Raw genomic sequence first — 19459 nt, forward strand, 5'->3', positions numbered from 1 at the left:
CTTAGCTTAAAATCCTGACTCTTGGTCAAACCAAAGTGACTTTTATTCCAACATTGTGACGGGCAGGATAACCGTACTTCACAAATAAGGTAAATCGCGGAGTTAACCCTCCCAGTGCTTCATAATCCCTTCACAGAGTCTTGTCCCATGTACATATTTATAACAGCTGAGGCACTTTTTTTTTTAAATGTTTTTATTTACTTTTGAGAGAGAGAGAGAGAGAGACAGCGTGAGCAGGGGAGGGTCAGAGAGAGAGGGAGACACAGAATCCGAAGACAGGCTCCAGGCTCTGAGCTGTCAGCACAGAGCCCGACGCGGGGCTCGAACCCACAAACTGTGAGATCATGACCTGAGCCGAAGCCGGACCCTTACCCGACTGAGCCACCCAGGCGCCCCAAGGCACTTTTTTAGACTACCTTTTTAGGATCAAAATAGATGTTCAAATGACAATATTTTCTGGTAGTTAGACTGTATAAAATAGAGTATAAGGTATCACACCTATATTTAATTTAATCCTCACATCCCTAAAGGCAGGCAGCTTCAGCCCAGTGTTTCTCAACTAGGAATGATTTGGCCCCCAAGCCCTGCCCCCAAGGGCTATCTGGCAATGTCTGGAGATACTTTCGGTGGTAACAGGTGTTGGGGGTAGGGGAGGTTGACACTGACCATGTAGTGGGGAAAGCTCAGGGATGCTGCTAAATATCCTAGGATGCACAAGATACCCTCCTACAACAAAAATCACCTGGCCCTAAATGCCAATAGTGCCCAGGTGAGAAACCCTGCTAGCAGCATCTTTTAGTTAACAAATCAATGATCCAGGGGCGCCTGGGTGGTTCAGTCTGTTAAGCATCTGACTCTTGATCTCAGCTCAACTTAAGATCTCACAGTTCATGAGTTCAAACCCCACATCAGGCTCTGCACTGATGGCCTGGAGCCTGCTTAGGATTCTGTCTCTCCTTCTCTCTGCCCTCCCTGTCTTGTGCACAAGTATGTGCATGCTCACTCTCTCAAAAGAAATAAACTTTAAAAAATCAATGATTTAGGGCCACCTGGGTGGCTCAGTTGGTCAAGCATCCAACTCTTGATTTTGGCTCAGGTCATGATTTCATGGTTCATGAGTTTGAGCCCCATGTCAGGCTCTTCATTGACAATGCAGAGCCTGCTTGTGATTCTCTCTCTCCTTCTCTCTCTCTGCCCTTCCCCCACTCTCTCTTGCTCTCTCAAAATAAATAAATAAACTTTAAAAAGAGAGAGATCAATGATTAATGATTTAGAGAACTGAACTTACTTGCCCAAAGATATACAGAACCAAGAATCAAAATCATGTCTGAATGACACCAAGGCCAATAGCATACACACACACACACACACACACACACACACACACACACACAAATACAGGTGGCTGTTTCTGACTAAAAGTGTGCTGTTTCTCATCATTGTCCCTTCTCCCCCCATTTAATCTTGATACTTTAGGTCAAGAGTCATATGCTCTACCAACTGAGCCAGCCAGAAGCCCCCCAAAAAAGTTTTCTGAAACTCAAGTCAGCTTTAAGAAATGTCTTTTCCTGTACTCCCACCGCATTCAGTATATATAGCTTCACTGTTACAGTAATTATCTTATTTCTCCCCTTTAGATCACAAGCTTCTTAAGATCTTCCCTTCTTATTTTTGCATTTCTAGTGCCAGGCATGGTATCTCAGCACAGAATATAAGTTTCATAAATATTTGTCAAACAACCAAAAGAAAACGGACCACATTATAAAGTATACCCAAGGACACACAGCTACTAAATGAGAGAACCAGGATTCAAATCCAAGTCTCCCCATTGCCACAGCCTATCACTGCTGCGTCTCAATGAGGTAAAAATCAGATGTTTATCTCCTCTTTGTCCTACCTGTGGGAAGTCTTTGATCATAAACATATCAAGAATATATACAAAGTCCTGTTTTAAAGACAGTTTATAATCATAAGAATTTTCCTATCTTACGCTTCCAATTTTCATGTGTGCATTCTATAAATGTTAGTTGAGGTAGTTAGCATGTAATAATAGTGATAGTCTCTCCCTAATACCAGATTTATAAAGGTGCCTCGGTGTTCGTATTTGGTAGTCTCCTTTAACTCACCACTCACTGCACAGAAACTGATGTCATTCTGAGCTATCATATGAACTGTTTATAATAAAACTGAGCCCGGCCTCTTAGGAAAAGAAGAACTCACTTTAACGTTAGGTTTCACTTCTTCACTGTCTCCTTCTCCATCTTTGCGGGCTTCCATGCCAGATTCTTCCAGGATGGCTTTGTTTAGTACAGAATACTCTTCTAGTAGAGTGTCAAACAAAACTATGCGCTTGTTCTTGAAGAAGCCATAAAAATAAGCATTGCTGTGGGAAGAGCGTTTAGATCCTAAGGAAAAGACAGTTCAAGCATGGAAAAGAATTAAAAAGTCTGGGGTCCTCTGGAGAGACTCCTAGAAACTGCATTACTGCAAAGGACATTAACATTTTCAAACTGTTTAATACCTGAAGAAAAGTGTGTCAACATAAATCACCACCAGCAGTGGAGAGTCTGTTTTCCTGCTGTGCTCATCGCAGCTTTAAGCAATAAGGAAAATGCTAAAAAAAAAAAAAAACCCACTACTTTTGAAGAATCTTAACAAGATAGGAAAAAAGCTCACCGATATACAAAACTTCGTGTATATAAGGGTCCATTATTGTCATGGAAAAAACCTACTTGTAAATAGAAAAGCATAAACACAAGCCTACAAAGACATATATCAAAATACTGAAGTGTTTACCATTGGCTTCCAGAACTATAGACTTTTGTTCCATCCTTTATACTTTTCAAGGCTTTTTAAATAAGTGTACGTACTTCTATAATCAAAAAAATTAAAGCTATTTTTAAAAAGACTGGGGGGAAAAAAGAACATACGTAACAGTATATGGCTAACAGGAGCTTAACTATGGTTGATTTTTTTATTTGATTCTTGATATTTTTCTTTATCCTCTAAATGCTCTATACTGTAGAGGGACCTTAGTGGTTAAGAGCATATTTTGGGGTCAAATCTTGCCTCTGCCATGTACTAGTTGCGTAAATATAAGAAACTTCCTTAATCTCTTTAAGCGTCATTTACCTGTTTATGATGTAAGGCTAATCTCTAGCTCATAGGACTCGAATAAAGATTACGTGAGAAATTCTAAGTAAATCAATTGCATACCACTGGATCCACGAACTACTACTATTACTTATATACATTTTTTAAAAAGAAGAAATGATAAAACATTTGCTTCTCCTGAGAACTTGTGATGTCTCATAGAAAATGTATATTTTGTATCTATTCATACTTCTAATGTAAAGTATGCTCAACAATATATTTAGAATACAGTATATTTTTATATATGCAGTATATATGTTTAGAATATAGTAAGGCTTCAATAAATATTAGCCTATTTATGTATTTTATTATTTTTGCATCTTTTGATTTCGTTGCCTAGAAATTAAGAGTCAAACAGATGGTCTGATTTCGTCAGTAGTACAGGACCTTAGCATCTGGAAAGCCATGTATAATTCAGAAGTCTTACATTTCTATCTCATTTCTGTCTTCTCAGATTCTAATTTTTATATTAAAAATATTTCTTAGAAGCTGCCTTAAGTTATTTATGGAAGTAGGCAGACTGTATGCTTATAAATAAAATAAAATTAATATCTTAAAGAGTACCTCAAGAAATACCTACACCAAAATTACCTAGGAGAGCTTGTTAAAAGTAGATACTAAAACACCTGGGAATGGAGCCCAAGAATCTGTTTTTTAGCAAAACTTCTGGAAAATTCTTAGAGTCACTAAAGCTTAAGACTCCCTGCTCTAGACCATACGCTTTCTGTATGACTGCACTGGCATGTAGTATATTCAATAATGGTTGTTTACTGAATGGGTTAATGAAGCCACTGGAGATACGAAGTAATATACTTGAGAACTCTGAAAAACCAATGTAAGGCACTGCCATTACTGTCTTCATGTTTTATGATGTCGTACCTTCACCTATCAGCAGCATTTTTTATCTTTTTATGTAATGTCCACAATGTGGGGCTCAAATTCACAGCCCTGAACTCAGTGTTCACCTGCTCTTCCGACCGAGCCGGCCAGGTGCCCCCTCAGCAACTTCTGACACAGTGACCACTCCCTCCTTGGAAGACTTTCTTCTCTTGTTGTAAAAGAAACACCACTTTCTCCTGTCTTTATTGCTACCTCAATGGTCTCTCCTCCTCAGCCTCTGGTGCTTGCTCTTCCTCTCCTACTGACTTTAACCTGAGCCCCCTTCTCTTCTCTAAGTGCCCTCTTGCACGGCATTAAACACCAACTATGTGCCAGATACTTCCCCTATCAATATTCTGACCCTGACCTCTCCCTAGAGCCCCCAGACTCCTATATCCAGCTGCCTATCTGACATCTGTATATCTCCACAAGGATGTCTATAATGCAGATTTGTTATTTATATTCTTATGTGTGTGTGGGGGGGGGTGCTTCCTGCCCAGTGTTGAATTCTCCTTTCAGAGTTTCGGGAACTTCTCACCATGTAAATCTCATGGGAGACTGCTACTCATTTGAGAAATCTAAAAGGTCAGATACTTGTGTACCCAGCACTCCTGGCAGTTAGTCATGCCCTGGCTCAATCAGATGCACCCTCTGGGGACACTCAAGACTTAGCTAATTATGCAAGGAAGCAGGGCAGTGAGGAACGAATGCTATGGATAAGAGTGGTAGGGATGATAAATGAGTGAACTGCTGAATTCAACAAACAGCAGGAGGAGGCAAGAGCAGAGTCCTCACCGGACTAGTTCTACAACGCAATTCTGCCCTCCTGGGAACAGCCCATTTTCCAAGCTTGTAAACTTAACTTTCCTGGTAAATTTGTGAGTTACCGAAGACTGACTCAGTCAGGGATTTTCCTGCTTCAGTCAGCCACAGTTGGTTCTAATGCTTACTCAGAGCTAACCACTGCTTGATGAGCTCGAATACAGTGTTCAACAGACACCTCAAAATGTAACATCCAGTAGAACTTAACCTCCCAGAAACCTGCTCTTTGCTCAGTTTTCCCATTTCAGTAAACTATCATTTATTGGCTGCTCAGGCCAAAAATCTAAGTCCTTACCCTAAATGTCTCCCTTTCCCCAATTCCTTCACAGGGAATCTCTGAATAAATTCCATCTACTCTACCCCTGAAACATATCCCCAATGCCTCCACTTCACTCTGTAAATCACTACTGTCCCAGGCTAAGCTGCCCCCTCCCCTCCCTGACCATGACCGTAGTCTCCTAACTGCTCTTCCTGTGCTGCTCTTGCCCTCCCACCACAACCTTCGCTCCACACAGCAGCCACAATATTCAAAACCTACAAACCAGACTGTGTCACCACAACCTTTAGTGGATTTCTCCCCCTGAACTTAACATACAACCCAAGGTCCTACCCTGATTGACAAAGCCTGTATGGACTGACTCCTGCGTCTGTCCCGGGCTTCATGTCACAACACCCCCTGTTGTGCTGAGTGACACTGGACTTCCTTCTGTTTCTTGAAGACACAAAGCTCTAGAAGGTCTTCCTACTGATCTCAGCATGGATGGCTCCTTCCTTCAGGTGTCAGCTATCTGTCCCGGGCTTCATGTCACAACACCCCCTGTTGTGCTGAGGGACACTGGACTTCCTTCTGTTTCTTGAAGACACAAAGCTCTAGAAGGTCTTCCTACTGATCTCAGCATGGATGGCTCCTTCCTTCAGGTGTCAGCTAACAACCATCTGCCCGGAGAGGTCCAACCAAAGCATCTACTCAGTCATCCTTCATCACATCACCCAGATTCTCTGCCTAGCACCTGCTATCCGATATTTTCTGAGAACAGAATGTTGTTGGCTTTTCACTACAATATCCCTATCAATTTACAAATCCATAATGTGTGTTGTTATTAGTAGTAACAACACTTAGTCATTCAAAGTATTTCTGAGGATTGTCACCATTATTAAGAACAGAAACATGCATTACAGATCAGTAAACTTACGTTTAGCAAAAGTTAATTTGCCAAAGTCACACAGGTAATTTGTGATAAAAACAGGATTCAGGGGGGATGGGCTACCTGGACAAGAGGCATGAAGGAATCTACTCCTGAAATCACTGTTGCACTATATGCTAACTAACTTGGATGTAAATTAAAAAATAAATTATTTTTAAAAAACAAAAAACAGGATTCAAACCCAAGCCTATTGACTTCACAGCCTGACCTCTGAAATGCTACCCTCCACCTACTCAAATCATATGTTTTTAAACAAGCTCTGGCCACTTTTATTAAGAAAAAAAAAATGTTTGCATGATTTATTTTTCACTGGTCTGTTCTGGAATGCTTTAATGATATCAGAAGCACCTGGATCCGTGACAGCCAGTGTGCACACTCCATAGTATTTTCCACATTCTATGCCCAATTCAATACTGTTGCCAACGTAGTGATAGGCACCAGTTTGGCCAGCATGGCATAATACTCTAGTTCAGATTTCCTCAAGGCTGGGCAGTTGTTGGCCAGGATGACCATTTCATGGTCTGCCTGTATCCGGGCACATACTTTCCATTTTTTGTATTGATTTGGAGCCCAGAGTTGATCTACTCCAGTGACTTTTTCATCTTCCTGCCTTAGATGTGGGGTGGCCCAACATGATGGCCAGGGAGTGAGATTTTTAAAAAAGCCAAATCCTGATTTTCCATAAAGTCCCAGCTCATCTTGTAATTCTCCATAAAGCCTTCCTTATTTCATCTAAAACCATATGGCACTACAGTATATACTTACACATCAATTACCTCTATTGTGATATCATTAACTGTCATTGCATATTTTCTGATTATAATTTAAGTGATAAGCAACTTAGGCTGCCCCTTCAGTAACAGTCCCTCAGAGACTGTCCCACCGGACTGATTAGTGTACTCCTAGTTGACTATTCACTAAAAGTATAGCGACCTTAGAGGCTAAAGTAGTAGTATGAATTGTCATTCTTCTACCATTTCCTCCACAGAAATGCCCCAATTGTGCAGTCAGCCGGGCTGTATGTCCTCAGAGGCCACTACAAGTCTGAGATTTCCATACGCTTCTAGGTACTGTTAATTCATTCTTTCCCACTGTAGCCATCTCTGTTCTCCCTGCAATTACTTGTTTCTACTCCTTCATTCCGTACAGCTGTTTCTCATGGGTTTTTTTCTTTTTTCTTTTCGTTTATTTAAAGGAGTGATGGGCAAAGTATGGTTTGCAGAACAATCTAATGTGCCACTTGGTTTTATAAATAAAATTTTATTAGAACACAGCCATGCTCACTTGCTTACGCATTTTCTGTGACTGCTCTGTGCTATAATGGCAGAGTGGAATAGCTGCAACAGAGACCGTGAGGCCCACAGAGCCTAAAAGATTTATCAACTAGCCCCGTATGAAAACATTTGCCAAACCATGGTTTAGGGCAAGCAAAACTGAAATCGAGAGGCGTGAAGGGACGCACCCGAGATCCCACAGCTGCTAAGTGGCAGAGGCAGAACCAGTCTCCCACATTTACATGGATTTTAATCTATAGCTTCTGAAAGTCACCGTATCATACAAGTTTTACTCCACATCTTTTGGGGCTTGAGACTAACACATAGCTTAACTCTCAAAAGCAATCATCAAAAAAGCAGAGAACAATTAATCTGAAGTATTCAATGGTACTACAGTTTCTGGCAAATGTGCAAGTGAAATCCGACTCCTCCAGAACACTGGAAGTTTTGTTGGATGAGATAAAGCCGGCATCATTGGTCTTATTTATAAGCCCCCAACTAGAGCTAAATGGAACTTGACTGTGCGAAAGTCCAACTCAATTCCCTGAGGGGGCCAGGCAGGTAACAAAAGTACATAAACCAGTCTAATACCCTTGATATAACCAGCAGTGAAAAAGGCCTTGGCCAAACCTTAAAACCAACATGGGAAAGCCAGCAGAATACAGTTGCAGGGAAGAGCAGGCTCGGGAATGGCTACCGGTCCCTATCCCTGGACTATGCCCCACCACTTCCTAGAAATCCTCGAAAGCCAAATTGTAAAATCCTAACAAATCAAAACACTTGAAAAACAAAACCTCCTCACTCCCAGGTAGCCTTACCTTCAACAACATACACCTTAGTCAAAGGAAAGTCAATACTCTTTGCCATTACTTCAATTTCTTGTTTAAGCTTTCCCTCAGGCAGAGGCGTGAATTTGTCAAATAAAGGGGCAATATAATCAGCATAGATTGTGACAAGCACCTGAAAAATAAATATCAGAACAACCTATGAATATGCTTTTTTTAGAATAGAAATCTGATTTTCCATCATTTTTTAAACAACGTTTATTTAGTTTTGAGAGAGAGCGAGAGCGAGCGTGTGTGCATGGGAGAAGAGTGGGACAGAGAGAAGGGGAGACAGGGAATCCTAAGCAGGCTCCGAGCTGTCAGCAGAGCCCTACATGGGGTAAGCCACCTTGGGGGCCCTATGAATATGTTCTTGAAGAAATACTGTTATTTATACAGACTCAATCATATTAAAACAACTATGTGATCCAGATGTCAAACATGGATCTTTTTATTTGCTCTGGTGTTCCCAGCCCCAAATACCACCAGATAGTAAGTGCTCAGTACCTGTTAAATTAAATCAAAGTGAGTAGTCTCTATGTGGTAATAATTGAAAAGCCAAATGGTCCATTCAAAACTATCTTGGGAGTTTCTGATACTTCATAAGCCCATCATAACTTGTAAATCTGCCTTTCAGAGTAATCATGAGACACTTGCAGTCTTTGCTACAAATTACTAGAGCCTGACTGTATGCAGTCATTTGGGTGGTCTCCTAAAATTAATTACCTGCAGTGCACAATTATACACTGTGGTTGAAACGGCACTTCCTTAGGCATTCAGGAACATTCCCCTCTGTCTCTTTCCCCTCACTTCATCTGCCATACACAGACATGTGTAAATACAACTCGCACCTGTTCTCAGAGCTTGATGCCACCAGGGGAAAGTGAAGCAGTGAGCACCATGGCAATTCAGACTAAAATAAACCTCATCACTAGAGGAGTTGCAAAGCTGATAGATGCTATTTTCTGGGGGCTGTGAACAGACTGGTTTTTATCGTGTTACAGTGTGTGTGTTGTGAAGTGGTTTAGAATATGGTAGAGAGAAGCAGCAGAGATGTGAGGAAGGGAAGATGGTGGGGTGAGAGGGGAAAGGGAAGGAGAAGCAAGAGAGGGAAAGGGAGAAAGGGGAGAATGGCAGTGAGGAGCAAGGGGGACAGAGAAGACGGGATAAAGACATGAGAATGGAGGAGGGGGAAAAGCAGGAGAAAGAGGACAGAAGAAAATCAGGTAGGTTTATGATTTCTTTTTCTTATCCCTCTTAAATCTAGTGTCCCTTCAAAACAACCATGATGTTTAGGCACTGGAGCTCAGTAAAGAGTGATTAAATGATAAATGATCAAACTTAGTCACCCATTCTGGTGACAACTCACAAATGCACAGCCCAGAATTGCCTGACAACTGGATTATTAATAATAAGTAACAACCAGCTTCTAGGATCCAAGTCAGCACAAGGAGAAAAAAATCTATGGTCAGAGTCAGTTCTCCTATTTCTATACCCAAAAGCAGAAACTAAGCGGGAAATTTATATGACCACTTGTTTATATTTCATTTGCTTAAGAACTGTTTACATGTAATGAAGATTAAATCATAGTTATCTTGCCAAGAAAATTTTGTAATAGAAAATGAAACAAAGATTTTACTCACCAGAGAAACAACTAATGTGAACAGCCAGGCATATATAAAAAAATAGTCACCCCCAATTTTAATAATATAAAGTAGAAGTGAAGACACAGGCAATAAAATGCACTGAGTCACAATAAATTTCTTGACTGCATCTTTCATGAAGAAGCCCAAGGTCTGAAAAAAAAGATCATCACAAGAAACCGCTTTTAAAATAACTAATAAGTGAATATAAAGGATACATTATTAAAGCTATTTTATTTTTAATTTTTTTCAATGTTTACATTTGAGAGAGACAGACAGAGCATGAGTCAGGGAGGTGCAGAGAGAGAAGGAGACACAGAATCTGAAGCAGGCTCTAGGCTCTAAGCTGTCAGTACAGAGCCCGACACAGGGCTCAAATTCACAAGCTATGAGATCATGACCTGAGCCAAAGTTGGATACTTAACCAACGGAGCCACCCAGGTGCCCCTATTAAAGCAACCATAAAAGTTAAAAGGCAGTGAGTCTATACTATATGACACTAGGTAGCCTAAGACAATAAGTAAATGTCTGCATTTTACAGTTCAAAATCAATCCATTTAAACATTAGCAAAAGCAAACTAGACTTTAGTACTAGAAGAGTTTATAGCAAGACTTTAAGCTATGATCTTTATTATATCTGCAGTTCCTTTTCCTTAAATAAATTCATGCTCTTAAATAGCAAATTATGCTTCAATTATTACCTGCGGGGGGGGGGGGGAAGCACAGAAAAGTCTTTATAGTTAAAAGAGAATATTTGCATTCTCTAGTTTACCTGTTGATTGAAACCATGTTTTTCTTCGATCACAAAAGTATTATAAAGACTCCACGGCAAACCAGTCAATGCACTGAAAAGTGTAGCCAACAGGAGAAACACCAAGGACTGAGTGATCTAAACACAAGGAGGAAACAGTGGCAGTTTTTATAGTGTAATATTAATTCCTTCTTCAAATGAATGATTAACAAATCAATAGGTAGTTGCTGAGTACTTACTAGATCTCATGCAATGTGCAATTATTGATTCTATGGATAATACAAGGTGTGAAACATCATCTCTACCCTCAGAGTTTACTTCTCAGAGGATGTAATAAAGCAATGTTTCTTTTATTACATAGGCACTATGTGAAAGTTACCTGAAGCCATATAGACAAAATGGTTAAAAGAACTAAAAAATGAGAGGCAGCCACATATGCTGGTGAATTCAAACAAGGCTTACAAGATGGAGGAGACTCAGGATGCCACTCTGCAGAGGTAAATTAAAGGGATGGGAGAGACAAGGAAAGGAGGAAGAATTCCTTGCAACTTACAACAGTATGGAGAGAGAAAAGAGTAGCCTGTAAGTGAAGGAAGACAAGACGGCAAGCCTGGTTGGGACAAGGCAGAAAAATTTATGCTAGATGATGCCTTCAAAGAATCTGGCTGATTTAGAAAAAGGTATACAGAAAAGGGACACAGGATGAACTGAATTAAAATGCAAGGTACCCATACATGTGCCATCATTTCAAATAAACAAACAGGAAAGAGGGAAAAGACTTGGCAGTTTCCAGCGAGAAGTCAGGAGGCAGTGTCCTGGCATCCACCGCAGGTGGGTGAGTCTCAGGCTTAGGGCTGTGCCCAGGGAATGGAACTTCTGTAAGAATGGGTAGTCAATGCAGGGAGTTCTAGGGAGATTCTCAAAGATACACTCTCTGCCCTTGTTTGAAGTATCTAACTGCGTATGGTACAGAGTATCTGCTTAGTGGGTTCAACAAAATTCATGCTTCCCCTTTCACTGCAAGGGGTTGTTTCTGAGAAATAGGTGCCTAACTAGAGAGCACATTTCCCAGTTCCCTTATATCCGACACTAAACGACTGGTTCACCAGCGAGATGTAAAGGCAAAGGATACTACCGAGCCAAGGGAACTAAGAGGAGGGTGTACTTTCTCCACCCCTCATTCCGCCTGCCTGTTGGATGCAGAGAAATCTGGGGCACTCAAGAGATGGCACAGCCATAAGATGAAAAGGGACTGGATCCCTGGCTCCCCACATAGAAGAATGTCACCTGTTGGCCCAAAATACTCACACAAGGCTATTATGTGATAGAGAAATAAAGTATTGTGATAAGCCATTGAAATACTGGAGTTTGCTGCAATAACTAGCATTATCCGAATAGAGCATGTGCGGACAAGGATTGTACAAATGGAGAAGCAAGTCTACAGACAGAGCTAAAAAACTAACTTCCATATATAGCTGGCCAAGCAAAAAGCAAGACTCTAAAGAATATATGCTAATGCACCACATACCTCATATTCTGGTCCAAAGCCAGCATAGCCACAGAACCGTCCAGAAAGTCTCCAGAGATAAGGAATTCCTCCAAAAAGAAGAATAAGCTATAAAACAAGACATATTTTGGTCAAATTTGAAGACTAGAAACTATCAGATGAAAACATTTCATAAAAAAAAGGGAGAGGGAGCGCCTGGGTAGCTCAGCAGGTTGAGTGTCCTACTTCAGGTCAGGTCATGATCTCGTGGTGCATGAGGTCAAGCCTTGCATTGGGCTCACTGTTGTCAGCCTGTCGGTGCAGAACCCGCTTCAGATCCTCTGTCCCCCTCTCTTTCTGCCCCTCCCCCACTTGTCCTTTCTTAAAAAATAAAGAAAACATAAAAAAACAAAAAAGGATAAAATAATTATCTCTGAAGGAAAAAAGAGACGTATCTTATTTGGGATAAAATATGCATTTACATAAATACAAACCAGTTGAGACACTAAGTTTAGACTGGTTAAATATTTGTGCCGGTACATTTTTATGGATAAATTAGTACAGTATATGAATTATATCTCTATAAAGTAAAGCTGGAAAAAAATACATAAATAAATAAACTTGCCAAAAGATCACAAGAAGGGCTTTATGGATCAGGGACTAAGCTCAGAAAAGGTAAGCAATTTGTCCAAAATCCCACAGCTAATGAGTGCCATAAATGGGATTTGAATCAGGCTATGTGGCTCCCCTAGTGGTTTTGCCTGAAAGGAAACTGTCCCCATCCGTCAGGACAACGTATTAGTATCAGCGTAAGTGGAGAGTCAGGTCCACTTACCAAACTGAGGGACACAATGGGGTATCTGTGCTTTCCCCAGGGAAGGAAAAGGTCATCTCATGGTAGGAGTCAGGGTTTCATAGGAGGAGGCCCCCTTCTCGGCACCACTCTTTGTCATGGGCAGATAAAGTGAACAAAGATATTCACCACATCACCATGTCATCCGAATGAGCAAGCTGCTCTTAAAATCTGAAAAGAACGCAGGCTTACAAAACACAACTTCCCACAACAGATATGAAGTGTATGGAACTGAAGAGGAAATCGATTTATTTTTCCTTTCTGTGGCGTCTCAGGAACACGACGATCAATCACACTCCTTGGTTAGAAGTGCAATATTCTCATTGGTTCACACACGGTTCATTGTGGTTTTGACAGGTTTGGGCCCTATCCTATATTTCAGGGGAAGCCTTCCAGTCTACTGTCCATGTTTATATATGTATCCATAAATAATATAGTGATTTATATATGCTTTTTAAGACGAGACGTAAATGACATCATGTTGTACTTGTTCTACAACTTGCTTTTTACGCTCTCCATGTGTTTAGATGCATCCACGATGATTTGTAAATGTATCTGGTATTGTTATCAGCTGGTTCTCTACAGTGTTTATACCAAATGACAGCCCCATCAGCAGTACTTGAGGGCTCCTGTTCCCCACAATCTCACCCACACTTGGTGCCATCCACTTTTCGGATGTCTCCCTGTCTGCTGGGTTGCTTTACTACCATGGATCTCAAATATGGTCTCTGTACAGCAGCAGCAGCAGCACCTGGGACGGTCTTAGAAACGCAAGTACTCGGGCTCCACCCCAGGACCCCTGAATCGGGAACTGGAGGTGGAGCCCGGCGGTCTCCAGGTACAGTCACCAAAGCCTGAAAATCTCTGGTTTAATAAATTGCTGTCTTAAAGGCTCCCTTAACTCTATGTCCAGCTGTTCCACCTAACTCCATCTGGCATGTAAACCCTGTTTTCCCAAGACATGCTTTGGCACCACTGTCTGGTGTACGTGCCACTTGTTGAACTAATTGACTTGAGATGGCACTTCTTTCATTCTGGTCTTAATCCTAATAAATAATGCAAAATTAAGGATTTATAAGCCTTCTGGTGAAAGGTTAAACACCTACTATTAAAAGTCCAGTTTTTAAGTACGTATCAAGGGTAGTTTTAATATGAACTTCAAATGCATCTCTGAATGCTTTTAGAACTGTTGTTGCAGACCTTGTTTAGTACACGTTGGGGAATGAAATATAAAGCACAGTGAACAGGAAAGCTTCCCTCTATTGATCATCTCACTGAGCATGCCGCTGGGATGTCTCAGAACAAGAACTGGGGAGCCCACCAAAACCCCCAGTACTCTTAAGGCATGATTTCACTAGACCCTTGGAAGGCAGGCAAGGCATATAGTCCTCACCACATTATAGATGAGACAACTGAAACTCAGAGGTTAAAGTCACTTACTTCCCCGAAGAAACCCAGGGACGAAGTGACTGCTGTGTATCGAGCACTGTACTAAGGGCTTCATCTGGCTTCTTCTGCATTGTCTCCCTCATTCGGTCCTTGCCACAAACCATGCGAGGTATGCTTTAGTATGTATCGACCTCTCATCATGAAGAGGGAAGAGATGAGGCTCAAGAAGGGTGAGGTGCTCACTCAGAAACCCATCGGAATTGGAGAAGCAACAATTTGAACGTTTCTACCCTGCCCAGCCCTTCCGCTTCCTCACAGGAGGGCTCTTTACTGACATCTGTGAGGCACCAGGACAGTCTGTCTCTGAAAGGCTGGACCCTTCTCTCTGGGCGCTCTGTCACATCTGTGTGAACAGTGGCACCTGTAATGTGTCACACAAGGCCTCTGCTAATGTTCCTTCAGGAAGAAAAAAAAGGAGGCAACGAAAAGCTTAAATTAATCTTTGTACTTGTTCTTTGTGACCAAAATATAAAAACTCATTAATGTTAATCAACACAAAATAGGAATTAATGAACCTGTTTTCCAAAGAACAGGATTTCAGAGTAACACAAAGTGCTTCCCATCAAATGGTAAACATAGCTAATTCCCCAAGGGTAAATTCAGCACATTTACGATCTGGTCCCTAGGGTTTTAAGAATGGTTTCTTCGATGTAACTTTAAAGACTCAGAAAAGCAGAGTTTGAAACTCACTTCTCCCACTTGCTATTGTCATTTGGCCATTAAATGGACAAGCCATTTAATTTCTCCACACCTTCACTTTCTCATCCATAAAAAAGGGAGTAACAATGCCTGTGCTTTCTACCTCGAGGCACTGTTGTAAACATCAAACAGGCACATTACAAAGCTCTCATTCTATATGTATCTTCCCTGTCTCTGTCATCTCCTGGAACAAATGAAGCCACCCACAGGCCCACCCACGGTAACTACCAAACTATTGCCCATCTTTCCTGGAACTGCTTACTAGCGACAACAAAAAATGCTGAAAATATTTTGCCTGTCTTTTTATAACGGCCCTGTGAGGGGCAAGCCAAAGAACTTCGCAGAACCAAACACCAGCGAGGAAAGAGGCTGGCATCTAAATTTACCACCTCTACTTCCACCTCTCTCTCTGAAGGCTGATTTCATAGTTGGACCCTAACAAAAGAAATGCTTCAGATAAACTAACCAAAGCCAAACATAATCCACAGTAAAGCCTGGCTTGGCTGGAAAGCTTCAAGTTTCAAAAGTAATATTCAGCATCTCTGTAACTAAACCAGGCTTGGACTTGTAAAAACTCAATTTAAAAAATCAATATTGAAAAGACTAATTACTAATAATTGCCAACATGTCCAAAAATCAAATCAATTTTGTTTTTCAGATCATGTACTAATTCTTCTAAAATACCAAGATTTGACTCTTCTTCTTAACTTTTCACTACTTTACATCATCCTGAGGAAATAGGAAAGTTTTCTAATTATTTGGTTCTAATCACACTAGTCCATAACTATCAAGGGACATTTTGCGACTAGCTAGACAATGTTTTCATCATTTAACAAAGCTCTGAACAGCTGTTTCTTCTCTTTAACTGAGGAAACAATTATGGGAGCTGACCTCATTTATTTTCAATTTCGGAATCTTTCTCTTAGTGGTACAGGAGATCTAAAGAGTTCTAGAGGAATAGTGATGATAATCACAATCATGATGATAAAAATAATAATGGCCAACACTTAGCACTGATAACAGTTCAGACACTGTTCTCATCTTCTTACACAAATTAGCTCATTTAATCCTCTCAACAACACTGCGAATGAGGAAATATTATTACTACACAATTGTAACAGATGAGACAACTGAGGCACAGAAGTGGTGACTTGCTTGAGGTGCCATAGCTGGTCTGGTAGAGCTGAGTTCAGACCCAAGCCACCTGGGTTCAGAGTCTGTTCCTCACCTCTGCACCATGTACTTTCCATTGTTCTTGGAGGCAGAAAACCAACAACTGATGTTTGGGAATAAAAAAAAATCTTACTCATTTCATTTATAAAGCACAGATACACATACATACAGCTCAGAAACAGATCTGCAGTATATCTGTGGTATTAACATTTCATGGAGGAAGATTAAGGAAAAAATGTCTTGGGGAGCCTGGGGGGCTCAGTCGGTTAAGCATCCAATGTCGGGTCAGGTGCCCTGTATTGGCCTCTGTGCTCATAGCTCAGACCCTGGAACCTGCTTTGGATTCTGTGTCTCCCTCTCTCTGGCTCTCCTTCACTCATGCTCTCTCTCTCTCTCTCTCTCTCTCTCGAAAATGAAAACACATATTAAAAAATTTTTTTTTTAAATAAAAAAATGTCTAGGGGCACCTGGGTGGCTCAGTCATTTAAGCATCCGGCTTCAGCTCAGGTCACGATCTCACAGTTCATGAGTTTGAGCCCTGCATCGGGCTCTGTGCTGACAGCTAACTCAGAGCCTGGAACCTGCTTCAGATTCTGTATCTCCCTCTCTCTCTCACCCTCCCCTGCTCGCACTGTCTCTGTCTCTCAAAAATGAAAACATTTAAAAAATTTTTAATAAAAAATGTTTTAAAAGATATAAGGCCAGGGACGATCAGGAAAAAAAAAAAACTGAAAAACACTGCCCTACACTATTCAGCCTCTCTTCTTTTAGCAAGGGGGGAAAACTGGATCTGTTTTACTAAATAAAAATGACCCGTCACTTGTTTCATTGAAGAAATATGGATTATGTGCTTATTTTATGCCAGTCACTAGATGCCAAATGATAACAAGACCTTAAAAGTATTCTTTTTTTAAGGAATTATCAGTCTGGGGTGCCTGGGTGGCTCAGTCAGTTAAGCCTCCAACTCTTGGTTTCAGCTCAGGTCATGATCACATAGTTTGTGAGTTTGAGTTCCATGTCAGGCTCCATGCTCCTGATGCAGAGCCTGCTTGGGATCCTCTCTCTCCCTTTCTCTCTCTCTTGATAAAGAAATATACTTCAAAAAAAAAAAACCAACTACTGGTCTTTCAACTAAACAAGAAAATTCAATACAATGTGATAAGTACTGATAAGAATAATGAAAGAATGCTGCATTATCCAGTCTTGAGAACAGGGGAAGTTTCCAACAGTTTCTTTCTTTTATTAAAATAATTTTTCTAAATGTTTATTTTTAAGAGAGAGAGAGAATTCGTGCAAGCACGCAAGCTGGGGAGGGGCAAAGAGAGAGGATCCAAAGCGGGCTCTGTGCTGACAGCAGATGCGAGGCTGGAACTCATAAAACATGAGACCATGAGCTGAACGAAGTCAGAGGCTTAACTGACTGAGCCACCCAGGTGGCTCTCTTCTAAGAGATGCTGTCGCTGTCTCTGCTGGAACCTAATGGAAGAGTGGGGATCAATCGGCCTCCAGCAAGAGAGTGGACTTGTAGAGGCAGCACCCCTGACAGGCACTAGCATGTAAAAAAACTCAAAGTCATAGGAAACCAAGCAGGACAAAAAAAGGGAAATAATTTGGGGGGAAAGAATAAAAAGATGAAGCTGAAGTAAGCGATGGCCAGGTCAAAAAGTAGCCCAAAAAACTCATGCCAAAAACTCTGGACTGCACCCTGAAGGAAACAGTGAGCCAGTAGGAAAATAGCATGATCGGAATTGTCCTTCAGGATTCCTTTGGCTGCAATGTGAAGGGCAGTCAGAGAGTTAACACAGAGGCAGGAAGGTGAGGAAGGACTGCTACAAAAATATCTTACAGGGGTGACTGGGTGGTTTAGTCAGTTTAACATCCAACTGTTGATTTTGGCTCCAGTCATGATCTCATGGTTTCGTGGGTTCAAGCCCTGTGTCAGGCTCTGCGCAGTGACCTCATGCGCAGAGCATACTTGGGATTCTCTTTCTCTCTCAAAATAAGTAAATAAACTAAAAAAAAAAGAGAGAATATCTTAATATCTTATAATAGAAGGTTCTTTTTCATACCTTACCAACCTACAACAGTTATCATATGCCAGTTTTCAACTCACTAACAATTACATATGAGCCTCTTTTGTTCCCTCTGCATTATTATTGGTTAAAAAAGCATTCTAGGATTTGTAGATAGGGTACGCTCTTTTGTGTCACAAGAATACAAAATGGAAACCAACATTACAGAGTATGAAACATTTTGAAAGGTTGTCTCTCCAAAAAGTAATTTACTCACAGTGCCTTCAATCTCTGAATAGAGTCCTGACCAGAAGCTGAAAGTACTTTTATCCAGCTGATACAGTCGGGATTTCTCAAAGGTTTCTGAATCCATGATTTGTCCTAACTCCAGTGGAACGTGAGTTGTTGTTTTATATATCCGTCTCTGAAATATTTTGAAGAAAACACTTTGAGACAGTCAAACCAACTCCTTATGTAATTACACTAGTCATTTATGACCAAACACTGAGTGGTTACAGCACTAACTTGTCACTTAAGCCTACTGAATTTGCTTCACATCTACACATATATTACATTTGAGCAAGTGCATTGACAGCTAAGAAAACTGACACAGCAAAGTAAAAGCAGAACAAGAGAATCGGAGGCTAGCTGACAAGGGAAAATTAAAATCAGGGTTGCCATCACACTTCAGTCTGCACATGTAAACCATAACTTTACAAAAGTTGTCACTCACTCCAAGAAAAGCATACAACCCATGTAATACAGAAAACACACCCATGGAAAGGAGAAGGAAGCCACACTAGCCATAAGTATTGACAGATATTGTAGCTAATTACTAAACTTGGTCCAGGAAACTAAATTCAGAGAAATCTGAGGAATGACAAATAGAAACAGACCAGGTCCTCAGGAAAGACAAACTTAGGGCACCTGGGTGGCTCAGTCACTTTAGCATCTGACTCTTGATTTCGGCTCAGGTCATGATTCCAGGATAGTGGGATTGAGCCTCGTGTGGAACTCAGCACTGAGCATGGAGCCTGCTTAAGGTTCTCTATCTCTCCCCTTTGCCTCTCTCCCCTGCTCACACACTTTTATCTCTAAAATAAAAAAAATAAAAGATTTAATCATTATGCCAAATTCTAAATGGTAAATTTCAGCCCGTGGGACATAATACAGGACACAGAAACTAAGCAATATAATGGACAGCATCTCCTATAATGGTTTTATGACACGTGTCTT

At 40.9% G+C, this 19459-nt stretch overlaps 1 protein-coding gene and 1 pseudogene across 2 annotated transcripts in view; both read right to left on the bottom strand.

Moving 5' to 3' along the window:
• Nucleotides 1-19459, bottom strand: part of ZMPSTE24 (zinc metallopeptidase STE24) — a 39194-nt gene that overhangs the window by 18210 nt on the left and 1525 nt on the right. For both annotated transcript variants that reach the window (XM_029947841.1, XM_029947842.1), the window contains exons 2-7: nt 18501-18647; nt 12080-12166; nt 10573-10689; nt 9801-9953; nt 8152-8293; nt 2221-2405 (exon numbers count right to left, since the gene is read on the bottom strand). In XM_029947841.1, coding sequence (XP_029803701.1) covers nt 2221-2405; nt 8152-8293; nt 9801-9953; nt 10573-10689; nt 12080-12166; nt 18501-18647 — 831 coding nt within the window. The remainder of the gene's footprint in view (nt 1-2220; nt 2406-8151; nt 8294-9800; nt 9954-10572; nt 10690-12079; nt 12167-18500; nt 18648-19459) is intronic.
• LOC115299507 lies at nt 6359-7355 on the bottom strand (annotated as a pseudogene).

This window comes from Suricata suricatta, chromosome 8 (assembly GCF_006229205.1).
Source record: "Suricata suricatta isolate VVHF042 chromosome 8, meerkat_22Aug2017_6uvM2_HiC, whole genome shotgun sequence".
NCBI lineage: Eukaryota > Metazoa > Chordata > Mammalia > Carnivora > Herpestidae > Suricata > Suricata suricatta.